Raw genomic sequence first — 18,491 nt, 5'->3', positions numbered from 1 at the left:
TCCCAGACCTAGTGCTTTGAATTTTTATTCGAACGAAGGAGAAAACCGTTCTTTCTTCCGAGTAGAACAGTCCGGGGGGAAGGGGAAAGCGGCTGTGCCAGGCCGCAGCCCCCCGAATCGCAGCCGCGTGCGGGGTGTCGGTCCGAGGCGGCGCGGTTTTAAATAAAAAGGGGTCAGGACGCGATCTCCTACACGCCGAGCCCCGGGCTGACCCTCCGGCTGACTCCGGTGTGGCTGGAGGTCAATGGGAGGTTGTGGGAGGGAGGAACTGGGGGTCCCGAGGGGATGTGGGGGACACCCAGGGCAGCACCGGCTTCCTTAAAGGGTAAATCGCAGCTGGAAGGGAGGTTTCCCCCCCGAGTGGAGGGCAGGATTTGGGATGGAGACACGAAGGGAAGGTCAGGGTATCCCCGCTCCCCCCGCGGCCGCGGCCGGGGGGTCAGAGCTGGGAGCAAAGGCACCCGCGGAAGGACAGGCAGGAGCAGGCAGCCCCCGCGCTCGTCTGCCAGGGCACAGAGCCCGGGGAGGCTCAGAGGAGCTGGGGGGGGCCCACATGATGTTTGGGGGGTGTTGGAGCTGGGCACCCAACGAAAACCCAGCCATGAGCCCCCGGAGACATCCCCGCCCCGGCCTCAAGCTGCCCAGGTTTGTCAGTTTGCGGGGAGGGGCAAAAAAAAAAAAGACTTGTTTCATTTGGTTGGCACTTAGCTGTTCTCCTCCTCCTTACCCCTTGCAGAGAGGAGGAGGAGGAGGAGGAGGAGCCCTTCCTCCCCACCTCCTGCCTCCTCTCCCGGGAGAAGCAGCAGCCCGAGGTCCCCGCAGCCGCCGGGATCCCGCTCCTGCCTGCCGGCTCCGCGGGGCGCGGGGGGAGCCGGCGCGACGGCCCCTGATTTACAGCACTCTACTAGGACATGCTCTGGGTGCCTAATGGGGCTCCCGGCACCGCCGGCACCGGGCTCGGTGGCCGGCACGCCGCAGCCGGCGGGATGAGGCCACCGGGCTGGACGTTGTCCCGGCCACCGGAGACCCTTCGGCACGTTCCTCTGGTGGCAGGCTGGGGGGGGGGGGGGCAAGGCCACAGCCCCGACCCCAGCGCTGGAGGGAACACCTGGAGGGCCGAGCTAAAAAAACTACGCTAGGAAAATAAGAAAAAGGCTGGGAAAAAAAAAAAAAACCAGGAAAAAAAAAAAAAAAAAAAAAAACGAGGGGCAGGGAGGAGGATGAACGGACACTAAGCTAGAGAACGTCACACAGTCCGTGGGCAGCCGGGCCCCGAGTCTGGCGGTGTGCGGAGGCTCTGGCAGCCCCCGGGGGGGCCGGGGGGCGATGCCCGGCTCCCCGGCCCCGGTCTGGGGCGGGGGGGGGGCTCCGGCTGGCGGGGGTGCTGGCCGGCAGGCAGCGGCGGTGCTGAGCGGCTGGTCGCTTCCTAGAGCTCCTCGAAGAAGGCCACGCGGGACTTGGTGCTCTGGAGGGTGAGCTGCAAGAGAGCAGAGGGGGCGGCTGAAGGGGGACGGGGCTGACCCCCCTCCTTCCCGCAAGGCACCCACCCCCAGCTTCACCCCCCACCCCTCCCCGCCCCGGGGAGGGCACAGGGCTAAGCAGGAGGGAACCGCTGCCTTTATCCCCTCCTGGCCCGGCCCCTGCCCCTCCGAAAACACCGGGGAGGGTGGGCGCAGGGGTGTCGTGCAGGCCCGCAGCAGCCGAACCCCCCCCCCGACGACAAGAAGCACAGCCCGAAGGCGAAGCGCGGGGCGAGGGTCCAGCGTGCTCCTTCCTCTCCTTGCCCGGGCGGTGGGGGAACACGCGGGGCTCTTGCAAAGCTGGGGGAGAAACAACCTCCATCAGCTGAGGCCAGAGGGAGAACCACGCTCGTCTCTAAACCCACGGCTTCCCCCAGTGTAACCTCGGGGCCGTTTGTGCCCCCATGTTCACGTCCAACCCCAACGCACCACCCTCGATGGGACGATCGGACGTGCCCGGTGTGGTCCAAGCAGCCACGACGCAGCTCGCCGCCGCCGTCCCGGCACCAGCGCGGGGCTGCCGCCTTCCCCCCACCCCGGGACCTCAGCCCAGACCTGCTCCCTCTGTCCCGCCGGAGAGCCCTCGCTCGCAGGACCGTGTCCTTGGAGCCAAAGCTCTGCAGGACTTGGAAACCTGGCCCAGAAAAGCTTTGTGCAGCGCTAGCGAGGCTATCTGCAAAATAATAATACCCCACGGAGGGAGCGCGAGCCCGTTTTCTAACGGGCCAAACGAGAGATGAAAGAAACATCCTCAGCGCCGAGGAAGGAATCAGAGTATTTACGGATAACCACCCAAAGGAGCACGGTGGGAGAAGTGCCACCTTCCAACCAGCTGCTGAATCACCGCAAGAGTTTGCCAAACCAGCCGGCTAATTGTGAAGGCTTCGTTTCAGCTGGATTAAGCAGCGGTGCCTTCCGGGGACGCCAGTTTTGCTGAAACAGGAATCCTAGGATCACGTTACAGCGAGTTAAGCCAAGCGCTCCCCCCTCCCCGCTTCCCCCCACGGCCTTTCCTCAGTAATTCCTTCGCAGCTGTAATGCCGTTCTGAAAAAATCTGTATTGCAGAGGAAATTTCTGCAGGGGCTTAATACCCTTTGCTGGCAGCATTTCCTGGGCCAGGGCTGGCTCTCCTCCTCCTCAGCATCCCCCTGCTCCTCCAGCATCCCCCCCCCCCCCCCCCAAGCTGGATGGGGGGTGGATGAGATGGGTCAGGGGCTCCGTGTGCTACGGGCAGCTCTTTGCCTCTCTTTCAAGGCTGGAGAGGGAAAAAAAAGAGTGGGCAGCCCCAGCCGGCTGCCAACACCACCGATGGCCCCAGCGTAGGCTTCGTTTTGGCTCCTCCAGCAGAAATCCTGCCTGGGATCCCAAGCAGACACCTGGCTGGGTCACAGGCCAGAGAATTTGGCGCTTAAAACCTCGAGCAGACCCGGCGGCGTGGAGCACGGTCCTTCCCTCTGAGCGGGGGCTGCCGCAGCGACCGGGCGCAGGGACGGGGACCGCGGCCCCCCGCAGAGCGGGGCGCTGGGGTGTCCTGGGGCTGGAGAGGGCTGGGTGGGGTCCCACGCCTCTGCCGGGGTTCACGCTGGAGCCCGCCCGTGCCCCCCCCCCCCCAAGCCCAAAATAGGGGAGCTTCACTTTCCCGCTTCACCTGGGGAGACCTCCGAGAGGCCAGACACCCCCGAGGAGGAACATTTACGCGCCCGCTTTCTCCTTCCTAACGCCCTGCCGCTGAAGTCAGCTTTTCTGCAGGCTGGAGGGTGAATCAGAGCATCCCAGCACCTCCCCGCCCCATTAAAGCACGGCAAGGGGAGATGCCCCCCCGGCCCCTCCCCAGCAAACTCAGTGCTCCGGAAAGAAAGGAGCCGGCTACAACCGCTGATGAGGCGGAGAGGGAAGAGGTTTCCCCCAGGTTTATAAGGGAGGTTTGGCTATTTTGAGCCTGCCTTTAGCTCCACGCAGCTCTCCATTAATCCCCACCCCCCGCTTTTGCAATCCTGGGGTACCTCAAAGTGCCTCTCGGGCAGCAGCCTCCGTGCCCAAAGCTGGGCCCTCCTGAGCAAATGCCGCTGCAGCGCGGGGGGGAGCACGCGGAGGCAGAGCTGCGAGAGCATCCAGCACCAGCGCGAGATGCAGCCCGGTCTTTCACCAGGGGCTTTCATTTGTCACCTCCAAAGGCTCCCCGAGATGCTTGTTGGTGCTTTTTTTTTTTTTTTTTTACCTACCCAGGGAAACTGAGGCACAGGAAGAACAATCCCAGCTGTGGACACAGAGGGAGAGGGAGCAAAGCCAGGTCTCGATGCGACGGGGTCCGGCAGAGAGGTGCGAGCGCTGACTCCCCACGGGCCATGCCCTGTGGCTCGGTGGCAGGAGCCAGAATTTGCCATCCCGAAGCCCAGGGGGATTTCAGTGGTGAGAGAGCAAGCACCCACGCCGCCCCCCTTGCTCCCACTGCGCAGAGGCACCCCCCCCCCTCATCTCTCATCACCCCCTTGTTATGTTCTGGCTGTTTCTGAGACAGCCAGGAAGCTCATGCAGTGCTAGCATCTGGGCAGGAGGATTTCTTCCCATTCAGGCTCCTCCAAGGGGGAACCCCCAGCTGCCTTTCCCCCCAGTAACCTGGAGGGTGTTAGAACAGCATCACCCGAGGGGGATGCAGGCACAGCTCCTCCTTAGCAGGAGCTGGGTTATCGCAAAGAGCTCGGCGGCAGCTTGGGCAGAGGAAGGGGTCAGCAGCTTCGGGCTGCTCTGCCCCCACCGTCCCTGGAGCGAAGGCACCTCCGGCAGCCGCCGGTGGGACCACCCGCACCGGGAACCGGGGCCGCCCGGCCGCGCTCAGGCAGCTGCCTTCTCACATCCGATGAGTCAGGCACATGAATAATCAAGAGAGGAAATCAGGATTGCTCTTGACTGCACACTGACCCTCCACCACCAATGCTCCACTGTGACTGGAGGAAAAACTCCCCCCCCCCACATCCCCGCTTCCTTTTTTCTTTCTTTTATTCTCGTTTCTCTTGCTGTTGAGCAATTGCAGGCAGGGCGATCCCCGCTGATGGGAGAGCTCTGCCACCGGCCGGTGTTGTGGCCTCGACAGCAAGTGTGGCGCGGCTGCAGCAGGACAAAACCCGAGGGACCCGCTGGAGGAAGAGGGGCAGAGCGGAGGGAAAGCTCCTTGGGGCAGCCTGACTCATCCCACCCAGCGCTGCGGGGGCACGGGAGGCGCCGCGGCAGCCGGCGGGGAGCCCCACGGCACGAGCCCCAGACAGCTCTTTGCGGGGAAATCCCACTCCCTCACGCAGGGAGCGACCGATTTTGCTCTTTTCTGCACCGGGAAGTAAAAGCGAGGAGGAGAGCAGCTGGGGAGGAGAGTGCAGCCCTGCTATGGCCTCTCTGCCTTCTGCTGCGGGAAAGCCCTAAGGTGGCCCCCGGCACCCCCGCAAACTCTCTGCACCCTCTGCCTCCCCTTGGCCCAGCCAGGCAAAAAGAAATAAATACATATACCAGTAGTGTAACGTTGTGCAGGCAAGGCAGAGTGATTAAGAGCAAGTTACATTCTCGCCAGTGCGGACAGGGGAAAAAAAAAAAATATTGATTTACAAGTAGTATTATGATAATCTCTTTTCTGCAGGAGGGAGGGTGGGCTCCACAATGCACTACCAGAACCATCAAAGAAAATTTAGAGAGAGAGAGAAGGAGCGCAATTAAGCTGCCAGAGCTCAAATGAATCAAGATATGAGAAAAGGAAGAGTCCCACTCCCTGCATTCCTACGCTGGGGTTCCTCCGAGCTCTGCTTTTACCCAGGGCTGCTGGACTGATTTGATTTAAGAAAAACAAACAAACAAAAGCAACCCAATAAGTCCTTCATAGCCAAATACGGTTTAGAGCAGCTAATCCAATAACTGCAGGCACATAACTTCTGCGGGCTGGGCAAACCAAATAGAGAGAAACCGCCCGGGCTCCCAGCGAGCCCACGGGAGCCCGTGCCCCCCCCCCCGCCACTGGAGATTGGGGCATGGGGAGGGGAAGGGGGGTGCAAATCACATCAACCCTCCCCCATCCTCCCCGGGGACCGAGGAACGGGGGGAAGATTTAAAATTTCTCATTTCCTTGCTGTTTCCTTCTTTCCCCTGCAGGCTGGGCGGGCTGGAAGAGAGGGGGGCTCGTGCCACCCCCAGCAGCATCACCTCACGCCGTGCGATGCTGGGGATGTCTTCCTGCTGCTGGGAGGGAGATCTACGGTCCCCGCTAGATCATCACCCGGTGCTGCATACAGTCAATCCTCTTTATTCCACCCCCCGCTCCCCTGAACGTCTTTCTCCATCCCTGCCCACTCCCCCGTCCCCACCAGCCAGGTGGATCTTTCAATTCCCACATTTACTTTTGAAACCAAAACCTTCCTATTTTTCCTTCCCCCTGCTTTCCAGTCCCCACCTCGCCGTTTCTCTCTTACTCCCACGCTGCCATTTATTCTCTCCCAAGCACAACTTTCCCCCAGCCTCCAACGCTTTGATGAGCGCGTTTAAAAGAGAGAAGATGATGCTCCATTTGAAGGAAACGCTTTTCAAAGACTGCCACAAAAATAGCTGATAGGGCTGACGTTTCCTAGTTTCCTTTCACTCCTTGTAAACAAGGAAAGGAGGCTGCTGTGTCCTAGTTTAGCTGCCAGGGAGTTTCACTTCCCGGCTCCGAGGAGAAGGAGGGCAGGAAGAAAATGAACCTAGCAGGGACGCAGCCTCGTTATGTGTGGGCAAGACCCGTGTGGGATGGTGCCTCCATTTCTGCACTCAGAAAACCTGTGCCCAGAGGTGTCCAGAGCTGCTCCTCTCACCGGCTATCTCCTGGCTCTCGTCTGCGTCCCAGCCAGGTGCCAGGCAGCGCAAAAAGCCAGCATCCTTGCTCATCTCTTCTCTCTGCCCTCACAGCTCCCGAGGGGATGGGAAATGCCGGCGCTGCTTCTCCCGGGAAGTCCCTCGCTGGGCGCGTGCCCGCTCTGCAGCACGCAGCCTTCCCCTCTCCTGGCGGGAGCGGATTACACAGCGGTGCCACGGCAATGCTGCAGTTCTGCCCGAGACTAAAGAGCACCTCATCTGTGTCCGGGCTGTCACAGGGCCTGCAGGAAAGGATGCACCCACCCGTGTGCAGCTCAGCCTGCTCCGTGCCACCCAGGCTCCCTCCTTTCACCCTTCCCAGAGCAGAAGTATTTCTTGTGCTGGTCCCCTCCCCTCTGCAGGATGAAGATCCAGAGGTGCAAGAACGTTTTCCTTCCCTGAAATGGCCGTGATCCTCCATCTCCCCAGCAAACCACCGGAGCAAAGCCAACCCATTCAGGCAGGGGCATCTGCAGGTCCCAGAAGGGGAGAGGTGAGGGAGCCCTCAGGAGATGACAAAGAGACCCCACAAGATTTGTCGAAGGCCTCAAGGGCTGTGTTTCAGCGATCCCTAGCAAGGTGCTAGCCTGGTACAGCTGGAAAACGGGCAGAGGGAAGCCATCTGCCCCAGCGCCAGCCTCCCAAAAACGTTCAGCCTGTCCAGATGATTAAGTAGCCTCATGACATTTGGTGGTGGCACAGCAGCTTTGTATCTGCATCACGAGAGACTCAGATGGCAGTGCCCATCACTAATTCACCAGTGTCCTTGCACGGCGGCAGAGGACAGACCAGAGCATATCTTGAAGGTGAGAGGAGTGAAGAGAAGCCTGCAGAAGTCCACTCTGCTCTGCCTCGCCCGCCCCTCCGTGCTTGGCAGCCAGGAGCTGCTCATCGCCTAAATCTGAAGGGGATGACGCTGCCTTTGTAGGAACATGGTAGAAGATGACTGTTCGTGACCCGGCGATGGAAGAAGCCCAGACTAGTCTACCGGTGATAAATAAGCAGATTTGAAGTAGCTTATTCAAGCTCCAAGTGTCTCGACGATAGGAAAAAAAAAAACTTGTGTGACCCAAGTTGAGCACAACGCTGCACTGCAACCAGGATCAGCCAGGAGAGGAGCCAGCAAGAGCGTAGTCAGCAGCACCACCACCGGCTGCACAATCCCCACGGGCACCAAACATGCTGGCCCCAAGGAGCGAGCTCGAGCCTCAGAGAGACACTGCGTCCCATACAAAGCCGAGAACTGCCCCAGAGCCTGGCAGGGAAAGGCCAAGCCTGTCTGTTGAAGGACCAGGGCACTGCTCAAGGACAAAGCCGCTTGTCTGGGAAGGGGAGTGGAGATTTGCTCCTCGCCTAGATACTTCAAAGGGCTTAAGTCACAGCAAATAAGCATGACTGTGCAAGAAGAAAGCAACTGGAATGAAAGACCTGATTGTGTCTTAGAGCGGCAGCCTGTCCTGGGAGCTTTCCTACACTGGAGGATGCGAGGAAGAAGTGGGTTTTTTCATCTTCTACTACAGCCTAAGCAGCAAACCCTCCCGAAGCCGAGCGGGCTGGAGTCAGCAGCACCAGCCCACGGTGGAGAGCACTACGGAGAAGGGAAATCAGCTTCCAGACGAGGTACTTGTGCTGTGCCCACAGCGCTCATAAAAAGGGATTAGCATGTTAACCACGTAATTAAACATGAAAAACTTCGCAGGCGTCTTCAAAAGCAGGCAACAAAACCCAGAGGTCACACCACAGCACTTGCTGTGCATCTGGTTTAATTATGGGGGCTCCTCCCAGGCACCGAATCTCTCCCAGCTGCTGGATTAGTCTTTTCACAAACTGTCAGGACTTCATTCCGCTGCCTGGCGCTGCAGCCACAAGTGGATTTCGCCCCAATTTCACCTGCCACAGAGTTCCTCGAGCCAGTCGGGACGGGACAGAGGGTTTCAGCCACGGCCAGCCTGCCTCAGAGACACATCCAACGCCTCCCCTGAGGTGGCCCAGACCTGCAGAGTCACTCCTCGTTTTAGCCTTTTCCCCAAGGAACTGCTTAACAATGAGAGCAGCCTGTCTCAGGAACACCCACAGCCGCCCGAAGAGCGGCTGGCAGCAGCCAGCCAGCACAACACCCCAACCTGAGTGATTTACAGCGCTGCCTGCGGCCCTGAAAGGGCTGGTCCATTCAAGAATGGCACAAACCTGTGCTGATCGCTTCTGGGAACCGGCCAGAGAGAAATCTGCACCTAAAGCATGCTCCTGCCTCCCCTAGAGAGCTCCAGAGGTGCTGGGGAATTGCTCCACAGGCAGCTGGAAGTGCCCGACATGCAGGCAGGGCTGCGCAAGCCCCCGGAGTAACTTAACAAAAGCCTTTTCCAAAGGCACTCACCACCAGGTTTGCCACCCACTTTGGTGAGCACTGCTGCTGCAGCATCCACGCTGTTCCTTCCCTTAGCGCTACCACTCAAAACTCGCTAAACCCCGTGGGTGTGCAAGAACCACGGTCAAGGAAAGACCAAAAAAAGCTTCCCCCCCAAACGCATCCTCCCGAAGAAAGGAGTCGATGCTCTGCACACACACAACCTACAGATTGAGGGCAAACCCTCAGAGGGAAGCAGGCTCCAGAAAGAAGAGACACGGTGTTAAGAGAGCAGGAGTCACCGGCGTGCTGAAGGAGGCAGGGGACAGGCAGAGGCGTCGCAGGCAGGGAGGAGAGCGGCTCTGACAGCCGGCGTCCCCAGGCGCGACGGCGACCAGCAACAGCCCTACCTCCAGCACAGCCTCCCCGCTCCGACCCCCCCGCTGCAGCCTTGCCCGGGAGCTGCCTGCAGACGCCGGCTGTCCTCAACCGTCTGCTTCACGTTCCCGTGATACTTCTCAAACAGGCAGACGCTGATAACGCGTCCACGTGCTGCTCCGCTCCAAGACGGAGGCGTGCATTTCTAGCCTGTTAGACAGTTTTGGCAACAAAGAGTTGATGGGGTTTGTTTGGTGGTTGTTTTTTTGTTTAAATCCTGAACGTCTTTCTACAGCACACAAGGGGGAAAAGTCCTGATTTACTTCATTAAAGAAATCTTCAAAGGCCACCCTGTTCCTCCAATAGATTCCCAGCCACCGGCAGCAGAGCAAAACCTGGCACGTTTAATTATTTAAGCACCTACGCCTGCACTGCCCCGCACTGACGTTGCCAACTCCACTTCTGCCGGGAAGGACGGTGCCCAGCACGCAGGGTCAGGCGCGAGAACGAGCGCGGGGAGGCTGTGAACGCTACCGAGGGAGCGGGAGCCGGGGCAGGGCACGCGCTCACGGCGGGGCCGGGCAGGGTGCGAGCCCCCTCTCCCCGGCACCGTGCCCCGCTGCGGCGCACGAGGCGGGGGGCTGGAGGGGCGGCAGCAACGGGAGCTGGCTAGAGCGGTGCTTATCGCAGGCAAGCTCATGCAGGGGTTAGTATGACAGCCAGCGATCCCATCACCCCACGCAGAGTACCTTGGAATAACCTACTTTGAAGTCTCAAATGCAGATAGGTCTTCTGCCCTGGGCTTGAGGCTAAACCAGCAAAATAAAACGAACAACAGAAAAATAATCCTCTGTGGTATGAGCAATGTCATTTGTTCAATCTGTACAGTTTGCCCGGAGCGCTGAAGTGATCAGCGGCTTCCAGGTGGGGCAGAGGGTTGGTATTATTGAAGTACTGCTGAACTGCTATCCCCTTTTCCATTTCCAGTGTCTTGCGTTTTCCTTTCCATCACAGCTGCAAAGACAAAAGCCCTCCTGACCTCCTGGTGACACGAACAAAAGCAGCCTGTAATTTTATTCCAATGTTCTCCACTAACAAGACTATTATTTAAAAACCTTTGCTCCTCTGGCCAAGATGCAGGCGCTGGGCAGCCTTGGTTCCCTGCTAAAGGGAGGGGACAGGACAAGACTTCAGCTTCAAAGTAACGAAGACTCACCACACAGTCCCAGTTACAGCGATGAGCCCTGACAGACATCAAAATGATTGCCCAGCCACCTTCTTTAAGCGAGACAAATGGGACCATCAGCTCTCTATGAACTTGTCTGTCAGAAGCGAAAATTTAGCATTTTCTGTTTAAACTGAGGGTTCTGAGCATGGAGGAAAAACCTAACTAAACCTACTGGGAGCAGAAACATCTTCAGATTCTATGATGACAAAAGGGCCTCTGAAGATTTTTATATTCTCTGCTCTGGTGGGACAGGAACCCGAATAGCTTGGGGCTAGCTTGGGGAAAACCGGGAAGTGAGACACGCTAGATTAATTTTCCTGCCCCGATTCAGTGATCATAAACTCCCAGCCATGACAGTTGGTGTGAACTGATATTTTCAAAAACCTTTCAGACGCAACCCTCAGCTGGGAGTAGTACAGAGAAGGATTTGTTTTTAAAACCTGGAGTTGTTACCACGGCCTGCATCCCGTGCCATACAGATCGGAATCCTTTGCAAGGACAGCTGCTAGCAGAAAGCCAGCTGGTTTTATCCTTTGCGGGATAAAAGCCTTTGCAGTTGAGTGGGGCTGACCACTACATCCCACCATAACAACTATGGATGTGCTCCCAGGCCTTCGTTACACTGAGCCCAGCTGGAAGAAGGGCAGGGCTTTTAAGTAAAAGGAAGAGGACGGGATGTGAAAATAAAGAATGGGCTTTGCTGTGACCTTCCGGGTGTGACCCCCGGGCTAGTTTGGCTCGGGTACTCGTCTCAACCACATTTCTAGAGGCAGGTGGTTCCAGGGTCCACAGCACAGGGAGCAGACATCTCACACACACCCTGCTAGCGAAAGATTTTGCTGTTAGTAGTTGAAGCTGCACTACAGGTTACTCGAGAACAGATTAAAAGAGAGGACGAGGCTCTTGGCTTTTTCCACTGAAAGCCCCTAAGTCAGGAGTATTTTTTTCCCCTTATTTTTCACCAGACAAGCTAAATGCTGCTTCCTTGCAACGTCTGTAGGGAACGGTTGCAACAGGCAGGTAGGGCTTTTCCTGTTCCTGGGGTCACTGGGGTAGCAGATCCCATCTAACAGCATCCCTGTACAGCTTTTGTTAAGGTTCAGCGAGACCATCAAACCTCGAGACCTTTGCATCCCTTCCCACAGCGCTGAAGAGACAAGGTTTGGTTGTGGCAGGTATAAGCCAGGACCACCAGAAGCTGAAATTCTCTGCAACCTGATCCAAAGCTAAGCAGCCGGGGAAGAAAGCCTAGATCAAACAATTTTATTATAACAACTTGTGCAAAAGCTAAACCAAAAGGGAGGGTTATTTTGTTGTTGTTTGTAAAGGGTTTCATCAGGCGAGATACAAACTGGAGCCCTCCGATACCTTTTTAATAGTGTTGTGCTTGCTGTTGCCTCGGCTGGCATTCTCGTTGTGCAATATATCCAGAGCTGTCTCTCTCTCCTTTAGCTTCAGTGCCTCAATTTCTGTCTTCAGCTCATTCAGCTGCTCCTGCAGGTGCTTGCTTTTCTCCATGTACTCTACCCTAGCACACACAAAAAAGTCCTGGGTTAGCACTGGCCAGCTGCACGTGGTGACATGATACCATGGCAGTCGATAACAGAATTATAACAGAAAAAAACCTTATCTTCATAATTTCTAGTGTGTGGAACTGACGATATTAGTTTACAGCACACAGTAAACTATTCCAAGCAATGATTTGTTCATTATTAAAAAGAGGACCCAGACAGCTGACCCAAGAACAAAACTGTGTTACAGTACTAGAAAAAAAATTAAGCCAAGCTGGAGCTGCTGGATGGTATTTGTAAGTCTCCCCTTTTCCGAGTGAAACTGCACCATGACATTGCAGAGTTTCTGTCTACCAAACAGCAGTTTAAACCACGCTGCTCTACTCCACTGCACCCTCTCTCAAACCCAGCTCACAGACTCAAAGGCACAAATCCTTCCAGTAAGGAAGGACCCTGATGTACTGACTTCTCATGCTTTAAGAGGGATTTAGCTTGTAAACTGTGTGGGAGTGAGCACTGTCCCCAAAATATCAGGTATCTTTTAGACACGCAGCATCCCTGGGAGAGAGAAAGGTCTTGCAAAAGAAGAACAAAAAAATCCCACCATCAAACCCAGCCATCCTCAGGACTCGGCCCTAACCGCCTTCCGCGATGAAGCATCAACTGGAGAACAATCACACCGTGCCAGCCTGGTACCTGTGATTAAACACTGGGATCCAAGTCAAAGTACCAGCAGACTAACAAGAACCCTTTCAGAGCACTAAAATTTGTAGCAAGCTTTATCTCAGCACCCGAAGAAGGAGAACAGTCCCAGAGAAGTCAGCAAAAGCATGCTATTGCTTTCAGCATTTGGCAGAGCCAAGCTCTTCCTGCTTAGGAGAGTGGGATGACCTAGTTAGCAACCCGGGGACAGAACCAGGAATTATCCTGTTATTTTCAGCTTCTATCTTCTTCATTCTGGCTTTAGGAAAAGTTTTTAACCTCTGTCTCTAGCATAGCGGTCTGTTATTTCACGGGAGAGGGTACTGAGCAGAGGCAAAATAAACCACCCTCTGGGATCCAGGGCCGTTTCATTCCAGCCCCAGGAAGTTTTGGCCGGAGCACTATGGCAGAGCCCTTCTAGCTTTGATCTTCTACCCAATCAATGAACAAAGCACATTATTACTACAGAGATTAAAATCTGATCTGCTTTGATTTCTGCTAAATTTGTAATTTTGAAGGCTACACTTACACCCTCAGGAAAACACAAGATCAAAGCTCATCATCACATCCAAACTTGCTTGCGCACATTTTTATATATAAACATGACACAGATTCCAAGAAAAAGGGGTTAAAGCCCTAACACGGGACCTTAGCACACACTCCAGCTACCTTTACATTCTCTGGGCACACTGCAAACGCACAAGCACCAGCCTGCAACAGAGCTCAGTGCACCGGCAGTCAGACTGCTGTTAACTCTTTCTACCAACACGGGCAAATCAAACCTAAACAAGAGCTGGGAATTGCCTGGTGCAGGGCTCAGCGTGCTTAAACTCGCCTCTAAGTGGGCCGTGGAGACGCGTCTGTGACACCAGGTCCCCCCTCCAGAGAAATGGTCAACCGGTAGCTACATCACGCTCTGGACAGAGCTACTTACGACCTGGCAAATGTGAATCCAAAAGACTTCTCCCCCTTTCACCTCATGCAGGTCTGGAACATAAAAGTCACGTTCCCTCCCACTGCAACCGAGACACAAATCCCAGCCCTGGCCTGGCAGCATGTCACATACTTCTCTTTCTCGATTTCCATTGAAAGCCTCTTCATGTCGGTATCCTTGAAGTCAAAGGACAGGCTCTCGTTGATGAGGTTGAAGCTTGGCAGGTCGCTAGGCAGTGCTGTCGTACTTGAGTTCATGGACTGCTAAAGAGAGAGTACAAATTAATCACTTTTGGCCACACCAGCGTTCCTACAGCAAATGTTCTGTAACACAGAGGTACAATCAGAGCGACACCTAAGCTGTGGATACAAGGTGCTACTTACTAACGCTGTAAATAAGCTCCTGATCTGCTACTCACACAGGTAACCACACACTCTGCTTGCAGGTGGGTGCATTCTGCCTTGCAGCAGCACTGAACTGGAAGGATCTCACCATCTGCATGGGGAAAGGGAAGGGGCGTGTGTACTCCTGATGCAACACGGCCCACCACCCCATTTGTCTAAACCAGCCACAAACGTTCTGGAGAGCAGATTATGATGCTCTTTTTCAGCTGGTGATCTTTTAACACAGAAGATGGCAAGCGCTCCAAGGCACTGCAGGAGCAGAGAGGCTAACAAGCCCAGCGTCCCAAGCACCCAAGATGAGTCTGAAGATCCCCTTGCTCCGTTCCCAATTTGCTCTTCAATTCAGAGCTATTGCTCCTCTGGGACCCTGCTCTTCGCTGTAGTAAAGAGGAGGCAGAACACCACCTGCCTTCAAAATCTGTTGACAAAACTTGGTAAAATCCAGGGTTTTATCACTGCTGTGCCACTTCAAAAGACGTCAGACAGAAGCTGCCTCTTGGGAGACATATGACAGCTATTTAACATTAAATCAAACTTTAAAAGTGCAAGCTGTGAACAGGGGCAATGCAAGACCCTGTATGACAGCACAGTCCTGCACTCCACTGCTTCCCAATGCGTGGGCAAAGAACAACGTAACCCCAAGGGTTAACTTGGGATGCAATTTCAGTAAGGTCCATGGAGGTGCACCGATACATTTTTAATCTTTGCAGTAATTTACAATTCCAAGTGTTTAGAACCACTGCTAGATTCAGTTGGAAATGCAGAGGTAACGTAGGGAATCACTGCTATCGCACCCGAGCAAGCATTCGGGACTTTCTTCCTCCTGCAAAACGCTGTGATATCCCCCCACTGACACACACTGCCAGGCCTTCAGATTTTATCTTCCCCTAAAAAAAATGACCCTTCTCTCAGTCAAAAATTCCGTCACACCTCTAATAAATGGGCTCATTACCAGTAGAGGAGAAGCATCCTGACTCAAGTCATCACTCTGCTCTTGCAATACGATAGATGAGGTCGCAAGCAGCGGCACACATCAAACATGGCACAGCGGCCTCAGACGGCAGGCTGCGCGTGGATCTGAGTCAGTGCTGCCAGCGTGCTTAGCCCTCATTTTGGATATGAGAAATCCAGCCTGGCATCCAAAAGGTCACCCACCTCTCTGCTAGATGCTCTGTCTTGCTTTAAGGGATTCCTGTAATGAAAACAACATGCCGAAACCAGCCTGGACCAGAGGGATGGCGGGAGACGGTGCTGCAGAGACAGCCTGCTCTGGCAGCACACACCGAAAGCTGGTGGGATGGTTCTAGGGGACCTGCTCCAACAAACGAGATCTTGAGCTTCAGCTGGTTATTTCTTTCCCTCATTTCTCCTATTTGGGATACTCCAGGGATTGTGTGCAGCTAGCTCTGCTTCAACGAGAACCACTAGCTCCGGGGTGGTGACTGATTTACTCTGCACAATAACCTGCCTCCTCCCTCACCGCCAGCCTGGAATTCACAAACAGCCAGGGCTCTTCCCCCGCTTGCTCTTCAGCTGGACAATCCTGAGAGGGCCAACATTTCATTTACCCTGCAGAGGCAAAGCTGGAATGCCGACACCTATTACAAGCATAAACAAGCTGGCACCTGAAACTGCACTGCTTGGCCTGGCTGGAGCATTACAGGCAAGTTACTCACACAACAAGGAAACACAATTTCTTACTCCCCTTTGCGATTGCTGCTAGTGCAGAACACAGCTGCATTAATTCCGGAGCAGGCACTGAAAGGGACAGCTGAGTACCTAAATTCCAGTCTCGGAGGAAAGGGAACAGGTCTGCCAAAGCACTTAACTGATTTAAATACTTGCATCACATTGACATTCAAGTCCCTTCCCTGTAAGGCACACAGGTGTTTGCAAAGCTCTTCCCACGTGAGGGTCTATGATCTCTGATGTGCAGGGGAGCCATGATCATCAGAACCAGCCTGCTGGCCTTCAAACAACCTTTAGCATTTTTGTCAGCACAAGCTTGTTGGTTTTTGTTTTAAAAAAAAGTACAAACAGCAGTAACAGTTGACCGGGAATTTCACTTGCTGCAACCATTAAGCCCAGATGCCAATTTGTCAGGGTTACTACAGCCACTTCCCCGCCGGTCCTCAGCACCGCTCTTTCATGCGGCAACGAAAAAATTTGTGGAGAAGTCAGAGGAGCAGCATCAGTGAGGAAGAGTAAGGAAAGAACAAAGAAAGAGCACGCTGAGGGCTTTCAAAGGCACAGGCTTAATATCTGGAGCAAAGCATTTCCCTGTCATTTGCAATAATCTTGGGGAAGTCTTGCACAAGGTGCAGGGATTTTTAATCCAAGAGACATGGGGTGTCACTGGGATACAGGGTGATGAAGGGGACACAGACCTTTTCCCTTATGTGTTTCCTCACCTGGAACAAACTGCATAACCCTGTTACTGCATTAAAGCAATTTTCTGCAGTTATTGGTGGCAAGCACCACACTGACAGTGGTTATCCCTCTGGAGTATTGAGCAAGCACGGAGCAAGTCATGTCATGAGGCTTCCCCCCGGCAGGGAGAGCTCCTCCTGTTGCTGCCACTGCCTTTACTTTGCTGCTCAAGAATTTGGGCAAGCCCAAGACAGTCACTTACTACTTCAAGAGGATCAGAGAATAGATGACTGCTTTTAGTTTTGCCACGAGTGGTACCTGAAGGGCAGTGTAGGAGGCAAAGAACCATTGCCAAGTCAGTAAAGAATGAATTGTTCTCCCAGCCCTGATGGCCTGAGACTCAGATTCACGTCTTTTCTCATGCATCACCTACCAGTCCCATCAAAAAAGCAGCTTGGGCTTCAAGGACTAAAAAGACACCGAAACTAGCTTTAAAGAACCACGACAGGAGACTGGAAAGTTACAAAAAAAAAAAAAAAAAAAATTAACTGTTTCTTGCCTTTTCTGCAACCCTTTTCTGCAACACATCCATCCACTTCCCCCTTCCTCTCCTGCCTTTGTTCCCCCAGAGGGAAGTCTTGTTTAGCTCTCAGTGCCAGGGGACAACTCGGCACAAGTACAGGCACTACAGAAAAGAACAAGCTCAGTGTTACACCCTCATTAGGGAAGTGAGGAGCTGGAATCTTGCACCGTTCATCAGAGCTGCCATTTACCTGAGGGACACCAGCCTCCCAACAGCAGCTTTCAAAACTGCTTCATCCCTCAGGCCACCCTGAGCTTATTCCCTCCCTCGGGCTGCGTTTGCCCGCCGGGTCCCTCCACGCTGGCAGGGAGGAAGGCTCGCCCGAATCCAGCTCTCTGAAGTGGTGCACAGGAAGAAGATCTCAGCACGTCTCCCCTTTTCTGCCCCCCAAACCCCGCACACGGCGGAGCGATGAGCGAGAGGCCGCAGGGGAAGGGAGAAGCGAGGCAGGCGCGACAGGGGATGGAAGGTGTTGTCACCTGGCCGCGGGCACAACGGTCACGTTTGCGTCCGCCTGAGCTTGGAAAACAACAGCCATTGGGTCTGTGTGACACAGCACTCCTCCCAGGGTTACGAGAGGGCCAGGAGGACTGGCGGCTGCACGAGGGGACCCTGCCACCTAACTGGAGCATGTCCCCTTCCCTCCTGGCACCAGCAGCCGTGTCAGGAAGTGCCGAGGCTCTTTAGGGAAGGGAAAGGACACAGCACTGTGTGTCTGGCGTGGATTGCCTCCAGGCAGGTGCAGCTGGAGGGACGGAGCCGAGCTCCACGCAACAACATCCCCACTACTGGGAACACAGCCCCGCGGCTGCTCACCAGCGCAGGCACGGGGATTTGGGCAGAAGGGCTCGCTAGCTGGGGGTCTGCCCGATTGACTAAGGATGGACACAGCAACCCCAGGGAACGTGGACGTGTAAGAGCTGCCCAGATGTCCACAGTGGGCTGATGTAGCCATGCAGCAGAGCTTCGATGAGGGCGCTCCATCCCGTGCACAAGTTAAACCCAGAGTTAAAGAACTGGTGGATCCCCGAATCCTAGTGCCTTATAAAATAAGGAGCACTCCAAAGCTAAGCTTTATCGAGCACTGAGGTAGCTAGCACTTGGCTGAGTGTCCCATAGCTGAGAGCACCTGACTGTTTTCCATCACTGCCATTTTCAAAAGCTTCTGCACATTTTTGCAGGGAACTTCAGAGAATCATGATGGAAAGTTACTTCATCTCAAGTCATCTTCAATCTGCTCCTCCAAAGTTTCCAGAGGAGGGTGGGAAGGAGCCTGCAGGTACAAACTGAAGCTTCAGTACTAGATAGGTCGATAACTCCCATATGCACCTGTTGAGTTTATTGCTGAAGCTGTTGAGCTCTTCCCCCTTTACCCCTCAGGACACCGAGGCAGCCGAAGTGGCAGCCCTGGCAGGTGTGAGCTGCGGGGAGGGGAGCACTTGATGGGTTTTGCAGGCCCTGCAGCACAATTAGAGAAGTTGAGGAAAGGAACTGCCAGACGGAGCAGAGCAATGGTCATTTAGTCTGGCGTTTCAGTCCCCGGCAGCAACCGGGACCAGATGCTTCAGAGGAAGGTGTGAAATCCTCTTAATGGGCAATTATGGAATAAACTCCCTTCAAGGAAGTTTTTTTCTAGCACATACAGGCACA

At 54.9% G+C, this 18,491-nt stretch overlaps 1 protein-coding gene across 7 annotated transcripts in view; it reads right to left on the bottom strand.

The window, feature by feature from the left end:
* NF2 (neurofibromin 2) overlaps positions 1-18,491 on the bottom strand; it is a 49,637-nt gene continuing 31,146 nt past the window's right edge. For 2 of the 7 annotated variants that reach the window (XM_042805772.1, XM_042805767.1), the window contains 3 exons: positions 13,617-13,747; positions 11,706-11,865; positions 1-1,477 (listed from right to left, as the gene is read on the bottom strand). In XM_042805772.1, coding sequence (XP_042661706.1) covers positions 1,427-1,477; positions 11,706-11,865; positions 13,617-13,747 — 342 coding nt within the window. In that variant the 3' untranslated portion in view covers positions 1-1,426. Of the gene's footprint in view, positions 1,478-9,378; positions 9,919-10,315; positions 10,321-11,705; positions 11,866-13,616; positions 13,748-18,491 lie in introns of those variants that run through there. The other 5 variants (XM_042805770.1, XM_042805769.1, XM_042805771.1 and 2 more) reach the window with 5 other exon arrangements.

Source organism: Tyto alba, unplaced genomic scaffold (genome assembly GCF_018691265.1).
Source record: "Tyto alba isolate M040663 unplaced genomic scaffold, T.alba_DEE_v4.0 Super-Scaffold_44, whole genome shotgun sequence".
Lineage (NCBI taxonomy): Eukaryota > Metazoa > Chordata > Aves > Strigiformes > Tytonidae > Tyto > Tyto alba.
The sequence above is the reverse complement of the archived record's forward strand: the minus strand, read 5'-3'. Positions and strand labels throughout refer to the sequence as shown.